The sequence below is a fragment of the Musca domestica genome, unplaced genomic scaffold (genome assembly GCF_030504385.1).
Source record: "Musca domestica strain aabys unplaced genomic scaffold, Musca_domestica.polishedcontigs.V.1.1 180, whole genome shotgun sequence".
In the NCBI taxonomy this organism is placed as follows: domain Eukaryota; kingdom Metazoa; phylum Arthropoda; class Insecta; order Diptera; family Muscidae; genus Musca; species Musca domestica.
This window is the reverse complement of record NW_026712239.1, coordinates 656,077-667,933: the sequence shown is the minus strand read 5'-3', so window position 1 is coordinate 667,933 and position 11,857 is coordinate 656,077. Positions and strand designations below refer to the sequence as shown.

Genomic DNA, 11,857 nt, shown 5'->3' with positions numbered 1-11,857 from the left:
CAAGTTAAACAATGAAAAGATGTGGAAATGAAAAAAAAATCAATTTCGATAATTACCGATAAATGTAATAATTTCCCAATCTTTTAAAGACAATTGGCTTTCAAATTCCTTAGAAATGTTAATTAAATTGAAAAAAATAAGCAATGAAAAGTTATAGAAATAGAATAATATATATCGATAAATTCCGATAAATATATATTTTTTTAAATTTTTAAAAATTGTAATCGAAATTTATTATACATTTTCCCCTTTCCCCTCCCATACAACACAATTAATTTCATTATATTATACTATTTTGTAAATATTTGCTTTTTAATTTATAAAGAACCAAAGTTTTATCGATAACTCGAACAAAAAGAACAAATTATGAAATTATTTCTAACAAATAGAAACAAATATTATTCATACAATAGAAGTAAATAGAAACTAGAAAACCCAATATTATGTTAAAAGTTATAATTTAATGTAAATATTTTAATTTTATTTTGTTAGTGAAATATTATCGATGATAGCTAAGTTGTGATTTTAATAAACAAAAATAAAATACTTTCCACAAAAAGAAATTAAATGAAAAATTAAAGAAAAAACAAATAATTTTGAGAATAAAATATCAATAAATTATTAAAAAAAAAATGAAAATAAGATATTTAAAAAATCACTGAAACTTAAAAAGTTTCCTGAAGGCCCTAATTTAAATGAATAATTACCAACGTCTCTAGTAATCGTTTGGTGACCAATGTAACCCCCTTGTCCAAATTTACCCCATTTGTAATCTACAAAAACCCTTGTGAGAGTCTTCTATCTGAAGAAGAGCTAAAAACGAATCTATAAACATGGAAGACCCACTCAAGGACATGTCTATAGAAAAGTTTTTTTTGACATTTTCACAAAAAAAACATTTTAAGGTCGTTTGTTTACGGAAGACCTCCAATATGTTTGCTGACGGAACAAACAGTTCATACCCTCCTTTTGAAGGAATGTAGAAATTTTGAAAGTTAACAGAATTCCGACCTACTACAGATTTGAAGATCTATAGATGAACTTTAGAATTTTTTCTATTCTAGAAGATGGTTAGTTGGAAGACTTCGAATATTTGTTTCCGTTTAAAGGGCGAACTGCATCGTTAACTTTTTAGGAGAAAAAAAAAAACATTCGAACATATTTTCCTATTCCATGGTATTCGAAAGGTGACTTGAAAAGGTAATATTTATAAAAAATATTCAAAATTCAAATACAAGTTCAAGTTAATAACTGAGCGATTTTGAAGCCTTCAACTTCGCTAGGAGGAAATTCAAAACTTCAAGACATTTTTTTTAAAAAATTCGCTTAAAAACAACAAGACAATTTTCAAAATTACTATAAAATTTGTTGACTATACAAACATCTTATATTAAGTCATAAAAATGTTTAAAAACAAAAATTATTACATAACAGCAAAAATATCATCAATTTCCTTAAAACCCCTACTTTGAATTTATTATGCGCTAAAAAAGTAACAAAATTCCATTTAATAATTATATTTTAATTCTATCTATTCTCCTATCTTTCCCCCCGAAAATCTCATCATTATTGCAATTCATTCATAGATTTGAAATAGTCATGAAATAATTAAATTTATTATTTATTGCTAGTAATTATTTTCAAACGAAACTATTGTTACGAGTTATTATTATTATTATTTTTATTACGATTATTAGTCTTTATTCCATATAACTATAAGGCTGTGTATGTGTGTGTGAGTTTTATTTATCCACTGTCGCGTTGCTATCATGTGTGCAATTAAACAAAAGGAAAAAGTTCTAAACTTTTTTCTGTATTCTTCTGTTCAGCCAAAATGAAATGAACGGATGAATGAAAAGCTAAGCTATTTTTTAAAATAATATTTAATTTAGTTGTAGTCTATACATATTTACAATATACAATTTTAAATAAAACTTTAATTTGTAATAAAAATAGTTAGTTGTGTTTCATTTTAAATGTAATTTCGAAGAAGAAAAAAGGTAAGGTTTGGAGACAACTTTTGATACCCTTCACCAATGAAGTCATGAAATTCATTGGAAAATATATCCAAATAGATAAATTTCAAAATTTTTTGACAAAATGCGTATTGATCTCGTTTTTTTTTCCTACAGAGGATTTGTCTCTGTGAGAACTACTGTTTCTTCTTTGGTGAAAAATCCAAAATAGAGAGGAAACATCCCTTGTGGGCCATACAAAAACGTGATCTGATTCCGAAATATGTTCAAATGAAATCCCCAAATTATTGGTATTTCCGTTGGAAAATGCGGTCAAATCCTTTAAAGCTTCATGAATTGGATGGTACCAAAGAACAAAACATGGACAGATATGTCCCACTTGTAATCCCATAGCGCAGTCAAGTATGGAAGTCTTAATTAAAAATTAATAAAACAAGTCAACAAGCTGTATATTCGGCCCGGCTGAACGTTTTATACCCTCCACCATTTGGAACGAATTGGTAAATTTTTCAAAAAAATAAAATCCATTAAATATTCTTTTAAAATCCTAAAAATACCGAATATTGCCGTTTTATTGGGGTCTATACGAAGACCTGGACCTGCATAGACAATTTATAGCCATTACAATATTCAAATGCGAAATTTATAAAAAAAAAATCGGTGAATAATTTCGATAATATCATCAAAATACCGAATATCGGGAGGTGCCGTTATATGGGGGCTATACAAAAGCGTGAACCTCCATAGACAAATTTCTGCCATAGGCTGCAGTATTTATTACGAACTTCAAATACCAAAATTGAAATATTGCCAGTGAATAATGTCGCTAAAATCATCAAAATACCGAATATCGGGAGCACTGTTGTATGGGGGATATACTAAGGCGTGGACCTGCATGGACAATTTTCTGTCATAGGCTGTAGTATCCATTACGAACTTCAAATACCAAATTTGAAACAATTCCGGTGAATCAAGTCACTAAAATCATCAAAATACCGAATATAGGGAGGTACCGTTGTATGGGGGCTATACGAAGGCGTGGACCTGCACGGACAATTTTCTGTCTTAGGCTGTAGTATTCATTACGAACTTCAAATACTAAATTTGAAACAATTCCGGTGAATAATGTCGCTAAAATCGCCAAAATAGCGAAAATAGGGAGGTACCATAATATGGGGGCTATGCCAAAACGTGGACCTACATAGCCCATTTTTAATACCAAAAGTCCTGCAGACATAATATACATTTGAGTAAAATTTTATCAACCTACTTCATTTTTTTCGGAAGCTAGAGTGATTTGCAAAGACGGATAGACGGACGGACATCACTAAATCGACATAGAATTTTATGCTGATCAAGGATATGACAGATATAAGTATTGAAAATTGTGACCCTTTGTGGGTGAGGTAGTTTGAATGGAATTGAATGTTCATTTTATGTTTTATGAGCTTCAAATATTGAACCTCTGTGAGAGAGGTACCGGAAGGAGTGGACCGATATATCCCAATTACCCACCAGATATTGGGTTCATAAAAATAGTAGGATGTATGAAATTTGAAGACAATCGGACACTTACATCACATTTTATAAGAGTTATAATTATTCAAAATTTTTACCCTTTGTGGGGGAGGTACTTGATAGAGTGGACCGATATTGTCCATTTTCGCACCTGACCTGGCACTCATAAAGATATTAGGATTTGCAAAGTTTGAGCAAAATCGGATTATCATTTCTCTTCCTGAGCAACAAATTATTTTCTTTGAAAATGTTGACATTTGTGAGGTAGATACCAGAAGGCGTGGACCGATATTGACCATCTCCGAACTCGATGTAAGTTTGACAATAATATTACGATGTACCAAGTTTGGATCAAATCGTTAAATCGTCTCCAAATGTCCTGAAACGGATTTGGTTCAAAGAGACCTAGGGTCTAAAACCATTATTTCGATGAGGCACATTTTGGCCGTATTAAATGATATATACCGTCTCTAGCCATATTGCTGAGGGTATAGAAATTCTCAGGCATAAAAAAGCATGAGCCAATATTTTGGCCAACTAACTAGGTCGACCCTTTCCAAAGCTACACTCTAGGGTTTTATCGAAATACCTTTTTCTGAGTTATAATCATGGGTCTAGTAAGAACATTTTTCGGGGGGCTTTCTGGGCAATGACACGACGATTTGAAATACAAATTTTTAAAGGACTTACGAAGGAATAATTGTTGACTTAGATGAACAAATTTTCGAAGGACTTTCAAGACAATAACGGTGGATTTTATAAGATCCTTTTTCAGAGGACTTGTTGAGCAATAATTGTGGATTTCTTTTAAAGACAATTTTTCGAAGGACTAGCAGGATAATAATAGTGAATTTTATAAGTCTAATTTTAAAGGACTTCCAGAATTTAATTTCTTAGTTTTTGAAGGACTTGCAGAATTTCCCTTACTTGCAAAGGACTTACACAATTTTTAATATTTGAAGAATTTTTTTAAAAGACTTGAGAAAAAAAAAATTGTAGATATTTGAAGACAATTTTTCGAATGACTTGCAAGACAATAATGGTGGTCTTTATAAAACCTATTTTCGTGGGACTTGCAGACAAAATGTTGGATTTTAAAAGGGCTTGTAAAGCAATAAATCAGGACATTTTAAACAAATTAATAAATTAATACTTTGCCGAACAATAGTTATGGGCAATTAACAACCCTTTTTCGACGAACTAGATGCACAAAAATAGTGGATTTTATAAGGCCCATTTTCAGAGGACTTGCTGAGCAACAATTCTGGAGACTGGTGGACCATGTATACAAATCTGTAAGTCTCTTTATAAAACCTATTTTCGTGGGACTTTCAGAGCAAAATTTTGGATTTTAAAAGGACTTGTAGAGCAATAAATGTGGATATTTGAAAAGAATTTTTTGAATGACTTGCCGAACAATAATTATGTAGAATTGAAGACCATTCTTCAAAGGACTGGAAGGAGAATAATAGTGGGTATTATAAGGCCCCTATTAAGAGGACTTGATGAGGAACAATTGTGGATATAAGTGGACCATTTATACCAAATTCTGAGTCTTTTTCACTCGTTATTTCCCAACAAATATTACAATTCTGATTGGTTGGTTTTTGTTGTCTTTTTAAGCAATCGCCCAGCAATTCTTTTTAACAATATTTTTGGCCATAGACTTGTTTTTAGAAGATTTTAAAACTTGTTTCACAATATTAAATTTTTCACACTTTAAATTCCACAGCATTTTTTGCACAACTTTCACGTTGTTTGTGCACAAAAAAAAAAAAAAAAAAAAAAAAAAAAAAAACAAAAAGACTCACCTGTTCACGTGGCTGTGTATCCTCAAAATAGGTAATATCTTTACCATTAATGGTAATTTTTCCGTTGCCCGGAACACGTAACGTGACATCAGCACGGGCAGTTTTACGTAGACATTCTAAAAAACGAAAAAAGTAAAAATAAACAATAATTCATAAATCTTTTCAATTATCTAATGTAATTCCTACCATAAGTTGTAATATACTGTCTACCCTGCTCGTCGATATGTGGCTTGGGAATTTCCAAAGAACTGGAATGATCCATCAAGGGTTTGGTATATTCATCGATAAATGCTTTACACTTGTACGAATATGGGTGGGAAACTAAACGTTCCATCGAGGCAATAAAACTATTATATTCGATATCGGAGATTTTTTCAACTAAACGCAATTCTAAGATGTCTTTTGAGACCCAATTGAAACCGGTTAGATCGCTGGATAGAGAAACGAAAAAATATGATTATTAAAAGTGACAATTTGAGGAATTCATTTATGCTTACACTTTTTGATTGGGGTCGGCTTTTTGGCCACGACGCAGCATACGTTCCTCCAAGTCGTACAACTTGTTGAGCTCTTCAACAATGTCCTGGAACAAAAAGAAAACAATTTAAATAATAATGAGAAAGGGCTATATTATGATGAAAAATGGTAAAATAATGATCATGAGAATTTTTATTTGTGGTCTAAAAGTGAAAGTCATGGGGTCAATTTTGAACGTCAAGGACGATCATCGTCGATTGTTAAAAGCCATTTCTGGAACTTCTCACCCAAGACTGATAAAACATTACAACGTGACAGATTTGGACTATATCGACTACTTCCTGTACTTTATATAAGATATGTGCAAAATTTTGGAAAATGTGGAGATATGCATGCGGTAACCGATACATCGGACCGAAGTATTCCATTTTCATACTTTATCTAATACAGATACCAATATTGGTATGTGCAGAATTTGAAGGAACATTTATATCCAATTTTATGCGCTTTATTTTTCAAAAATCTTTAACCCATTGTGGGGGAGGTACCAAAAGGAATGGTTCGATTTCTACCATCTTTATACCAGATCTTGTGTTGATAGAAATATTGAGATTTGCTAAGTCTGAATGGAATCGGATGTTAATTTTGTGTTTTATGAGCTTCATGAATATTCAAAATTTTTACCCTTTGTGGGGGAGGTACCGGAAGTATTAGACCCATATATCCCATTTTCATAGCAGACCTTGGGTTAATAAAAAAATTATGATGTATGTAATTTGAAGAGAACCGGATGCTTATTTCGAATTTTATGATCATTTTTGTTATTCAAAACTTTGACCCTTTGTGGGGGAGGTACCAGAAGGAATGGTCCGATCTCTACCATATTTATAAAAGGTCTTGTGTTGATTGAAATATTGAGATGTGCCAAATCTGAATGGAATCAGATGTTAATTTTGTGTTTTATGAGCTTCATGAATATTCAAAATTTTGACCATTTGTGGGGGAGGTGACAGAAGGATTGGGCCGATATATCCCAATTTCGCACCAGACCTTGAGTAAATAAAAATATTGTGTTGTGTGTAATTTGAAGAGAACCAGATGTTTATTTCGGATTTTATGATCGTTTTTGTTATTCAAAATTTTGAACCTTTGTGGGCGAGGTACCAGAAGGAATGGTTCGACTTCTACCATCTTTATACCAGATCTTGTGTTGATAGAAATATTGAGATGTGCCAAGTCTGAATGGAATCGGATGTTAATATCGTGTTTTATTAGCTTCATGAATACTCAAAATATTAATACTTTGTAGGGGAGGTATTAGAAAGAGTGATCCGATATATTCCATCTTCACACCAGACCTTGGGTTAATAAAAATATTGTGATCTGTGTAATTTGGAGATCATCGGAATCTTATATCAAATTTTATAAAAGTTATAATTATTCAAAATTTTGATCGTTTGTGGGGGAGGTACTTGATGGAGTTGACTGATATCGTCCAGTTTCGCACCTGACTTAGCACTGCTACAAATATTAGGATTTGCAAAGTTGGAGCAAAATCTTTCTGTGTTGTAAATTATTTTCTTTGAAAATGTTAATATTTTCTGGGGGAGTGGCCAGATATTGCCCATCTCCGAACTAGATCTAAGTTTGATAATAATATTACGATGTACCAAGTTTGGACGATATCGGATACTCATTTCGAGAGTTATCCTGCGCACCAGCCAGACAGACAGACGGACGGACGTAGCTAGATCAACTCCAAATTTCCTGAAACCGATTTGGTCTAAAAAACCTAGGGTCTAAAATCGTTATTTCGATGAAGCACGTTTTGGCCGTACTGCCTTTCATTTTAGTAGGCACATATTTGATTGACTTGAGAGATACTTCATTCATTTTCATTCTATCTTGAGATACTTTGTCGACATTATCTAAAACCATTAGAATGTCTATCACATCGTAACTACTTAACTAATTGACTACATCCGGTCTCATTTCATCTCACTCAATAAAAATAGGCGCATATCTACTTACATATAACAATTTAAAGAAATTGGGATTGCCGGTATAGAACATGCTATGGAATGGTCTACCGGTTTCATCAAATTCAGCTGCCTTACGGGCTGGGAATACTTCATCGGGATTTTTCATTGCTGGGCGGGCTTTTTTGTCATAAATACCCGAGGGGAACAAATACTCAATGGCATTCTGAAATGGAACAAAAAAACAAAATTTAATTTCAATTTTTCCGAAAAAAATCACACAAACCCCTGCAACCTACATCAACATCTTCCTGGGTAAATGTTTCTGGGTCTGCACCCATCATATTGGCCAAATGACGTTTACCAATTTGATATTCCAAATGTTGGGTCTTCATGAATTCATCATGCTCTTGGGCCCGTTCCAAATACGCCTTCATGGCTTTGCTAACCTTTTGCTTTTTAATGGCCAAAGGGGCAGCTTGAACGGTCACCTCGGTACTATAGGCGGCATTGGACAACTGGAACATCTAAAAGCATAATTTTGGAAAAGGTTATGCAAGAAGAAACATGCATGTTGAAATAGTTTTAAATTTTTTTGAATGAAAAATCCATGTGCTCCCTTTCAAATTTTACTTACAACACTTGACAGAGCGCCATTGTTGAGCCGGCTAATACCCTGCACCAAATTTGTGTTATTTTTCAAAATATTTAAGCCCAAAACACGCAGAGCCATGTTCAGTTCCTGGTGGCGACCAATTGAAGAAAAAGAAGAAAAAAGAAATACCGACGGAACAAGTGAAGAAGAGTAATCAGCTGTTTTGCACCGTGTAAACAGAGAGAGAGAGAGAGAGAAGCTGAGGGAGAGACAAGTTCGTGAGAGTTGGTTATAGTGTTGTATGATATGTGGTTACTTAAACCAATTACTTTTTGACAGGTGTTGAATTTGCAGAAAGAAATTATTCGTTTTAGGGACTTGATTTTATAAAATATATAAAAGTGGACATTGTTTGAAAGAGACGGGAGATCTTTTTGGGATTTTTTATGCTGTAAATATGGCTCATTCAAGACAACATTTCAGGTTTATTTCAGGATGGAAATTTTATAAGAAAATATTATGAAAGTCCTTTACATTTAATGTCATAAAAGTGTATTTCTAAGAAAATTGGACAGTTCCAGAAAACAGATCAAATATTTTGCAGTATTTTTATTATTAGTGTTTTATTATAAAGGGTGATTTTTTTTATTTTTTTTAAACACTCGTTTAAACAGCTCTCGCATGTTTCGAGTTTTGGCATGACAAAAAAATTTATTTTTTTTTTTCAAATATAAGTAGATTTTTATATGTTTTCTTATACGACGTCATTCGGAGGTTATTATAAAAGACCTTTTTCAACAATTTGTACAAATTTAAATAATTTTTCATTCAACATTTTCAATTCCAAAATTCGTTTGACAGTTCATTGGCCCAGCAGGCTGTGTCGATGTCGATATTCTTCTACCATGAGACGGTGATACATGCCACATAGCTGGCGTAACAATGATTTGTTGTTGAGAGGAGAGGTCGGTGAACACTTTATTTCAGATCGTGCGATTAACCGCCTTCGGGCCGTTTTTTTTTTTTTTTGGTGCTATGTTAAAGCTCATGTCTATAAATTTTATTCCGTTTCAATTGACACATTGGAAGATGACATTGAAGCATTTATTCGTGAAATACCAGCCGAAATGTGATAGAGTATGTAAGCGAATAGACTATTTGAGGCGAAATCACCGTCAGCATTTGCATAAAATAATCTTCAAACATTGAATTATATTGACCGTACTATCAATTCATATAAAAATTTCATGAATTTTTCTGTTTTTTTACTTCATGGTGTTCTTCAAGTTTCCTATAGCTCTTGAAAATCATGAATCCTTTTTCTTTATTGTGCTATCAATTCACTTGTAATAACAATTCGCCGGTTATCACATTTTGATCTTCTGATGTTCTATTGTTGGTTATGTTTTGATTTTATATTATTATCACGAATTTCGTACTTTGTTTATTTTCTTGACGGCGGATTTTTCTTGTTTTTCATTTTATGGTGTTTTTTAACTTTCCTATAGCTCTTGAAAATCATTAATTCCTTTTTCTTCTCCCACCTTATCGTGCTATCAATTCACTTGGTATAACAATTCACCGGTTATCCCATTTTGATCTTCGGATGTTCTATTGTTGGTTTTGTTTTGATTTTATGCGATTATCACGCATTTCGTACTTTGTTTATTTTCTTGACGCCGGCGATTTTCTACCAGTGGCTCAGTAATTTGGTTTGGCTCTCATTACTCTGTGAGTTGCTTGAAAAATATAACAAGAGATTATATTTTGGATATAAAAAGTAAAGTGAAATATATTTAATTGCTTTTTTACACATTTTGAGAATACGTACAACAAATTTAATTGAATATGCCTAGTTTAGTTTGGTTTTTGAGACTACGTTCATTGATTACATTAAAGCCGGCTATCCATTCATGGTGAATACACCATTTTCGACGACCCCAAACAAAAGCTTTAATTAAACAGGAAACAGAATTACAGTGGCAAGATAAAACAAGAATTAATTTATAAATAAAACCCTTTACAACAAATAGCGAAAATATGTTGCCCGAAACAGTGACATTTGCTATTGGATTAATTGTTTATGGTGCTATTCTCTTTCTCCTCATATACTATGTAAGTTTGGCATCTGCAGCTAAAATCGCTTATTAAATTAATTCTAAATTATCTTATTTCCTTTAATTAGGTTCTGACCCTGGCCGATTTAGAATGTGATTATTTGAATGCCCAAGAGTGTTGTAGTCGTTTGAATTTTTGGGTTATACCCAAATTTGGCTCCCATCTGATATTGTGTGTTCTGCTACTGTTGGGTGGCCATTGGATAATGTTCTTTTTGAATGTACCCATGGTAACATGGTTAGGCTATGAGTTGTACAAACAACCCCGGGATAGTTTGGGTGTCTACGATCCCGTTGATATCCACAGTCGAGGGCTGCTCAAGGTGCATTTGAGAAATACAATGATTTATTTGGGTTACTATTTTGTTATGTTCTTTATAGGCCTGTATTTGTGAGTATTGTTAAAAGAATTTAAAGGTTTTAAGGAATTTTAATATGTTCTTGCTTTTCTTCTTCCATAGCATGATTTCCGCCTTGCTCAAAGGTGATCCCATCAGACGCCATGAAGAGGGCGAAATCATAACCGACTTCTAGCATTTGTAAGGAAATGGAAATTGTTTGCAGTATATTGAAATGGCCTTTTGTCTTCCCCCCTCTGGCAGAAAACAATGCACAACTATATGAAGAACAACTACAACAATATATCACAGTCCAAAGTTTTCCCCTTCTAGTCTTTAGTTTAGTTTTGTATTCTTGAAATACTCATCAATTGAATCTCTTGCATTTTTTAATTAATTTATTTTTTCGCTAATTTATAATTAAAAATAATATATAGCGATTATGATAACGATGCTAATTAATGGCAAATTTTACATATTTCTATGTAAAAAAAGAAGAAAAACAAAATAAAGAACTAAATTTTTTAATTCAACTAGTTTTGTGGTTTAATAAGATTTTTTTTGAATTATTTGAAGAGTTGAAAAACAGTGGTTTTTTTTATTATTTTTATTATTATATTTTTTATTTTATTATTATATTTTTTCACTTTCCTTTTTTAAGACCTCTGAGAATGATTTCAAGGTAAATAGAGAATCAGTTATAAAATCTCTCTTAAGAAATATGATTCTCTCTCAAATTTTATCGCATGCGAGAAAAAATATAACCCTTCCCCCAAAATGATAGATAATCAACGCATTTCTCCTTTCTTTTGTTGTTTTTTATTTGTTATTTATTTAATTTATAATTTAAATCTAAACAAAAACATAATTCTTTATTTATTATAATATATAAAAATGACTCTTGGCTTTGACCACACAAAACAAAAAAATACATATCTAAATGGATTCGATAGGTGGCAGATCTTAAACAAAAAATAATATTAAAAAAAATATGTATTTCAAATTAAAATATAAACACCGTAATGACAATTTTAAATTCAAATTTC

The 11,857-nt window shown here is 32.1% G+C and overlaps 2 protein-coding genes across 2 annotated transcripts in view; one reads left to right on the top strand and one right to left on the bottom strand.

The window, feature by feature from the left end:
• LOC101891648 (small ribosomal subunit protein uS9m) overlaps nucleotides 1-8,558 on the bottom strand; it is a 59,203-nt gene extending 50,645 nt beyond the window's left edge. The window contains exons 1-6 of the mRNA XM_005183067.4: nucleotides 8,399-8,558; nucleotides 8,061-8,288; nucleotides 7,814-7,987; nucleotides 5,803-5,888; nucleotides 5,492-5,736; nucleotides 5,306-5,421 (exon numbers count right to left, since the gene is read on the bottom strand). Coding sequence (XP_005183124.1) covers nucleotides 5,306-5,421; nucleotides 5,492-5,736; nucleotides 5,803-5,888; nucleotides 7,814-7,987; nucleotides 8,061-8,288; nucleotides 8,399-8,494 — 945 coding nt within the window. The 5' untranslated portion in view covers nucleotides 8,495-8,558. The remainder of the gene's footprint in view (nucleotides 1-5,305; nucleotides 5,422-5,491; nucleotides 5,737-5,802; nucleotides 5,889-7,813; nucleotides 7,988-8,060; nucleotides 8,289-8,398) is intronic.
• Nucleotides 8,559-10,126: 1,568 nt separating this feature from the next.
• On the top strand, nucleotides 10,127-11,344 carry LOC101891925 (protein cornichon homolog 4). Its single transcript, XM_005183069.4, has 3 exons — nucleotides 10,127-10,471; nucleotides 10,542-10,864; nucleotides 10,935-11,344. Exons 1-3 carry the CDS (start codon nucleotides 10,397-10,399, stop codon nucleotides 11,005-11,007), a joined length of 471 nt encoding a protein of 156 aa, XP_005183126.1. The 5' UTR covers nucleotides 10,127-10,396; the 3' UTR covers nucleotides 11,008-11,344.
• The last annotated feature ends 513 nt before the right edge of the window (nucleotides 11,345-11,857 follow it).

Coding starts and splice junctions, on each gene's coding strand:
- LOC101891925 (XM_005183069.4), top strand. CDS start 10,397: ATGTTGCCCGAAACAGTGACATTTGCTATTGGATTAATTGTTTATGGT. Junction 10,472..10,541: donor TCTTTCTCCTCATATACTAT/GTAAGTTTGGCA, acceptor TCCTTTAATTAG/GTTCTGACCCTGGCCGATTT. Junction 10,865..10,934: donor TTCTTTATAGGCCTGTATTT/GTGAGTATTGTT, acceptor CTTCTTCCATAG/CATGATTTCCGCCTTGCTCA.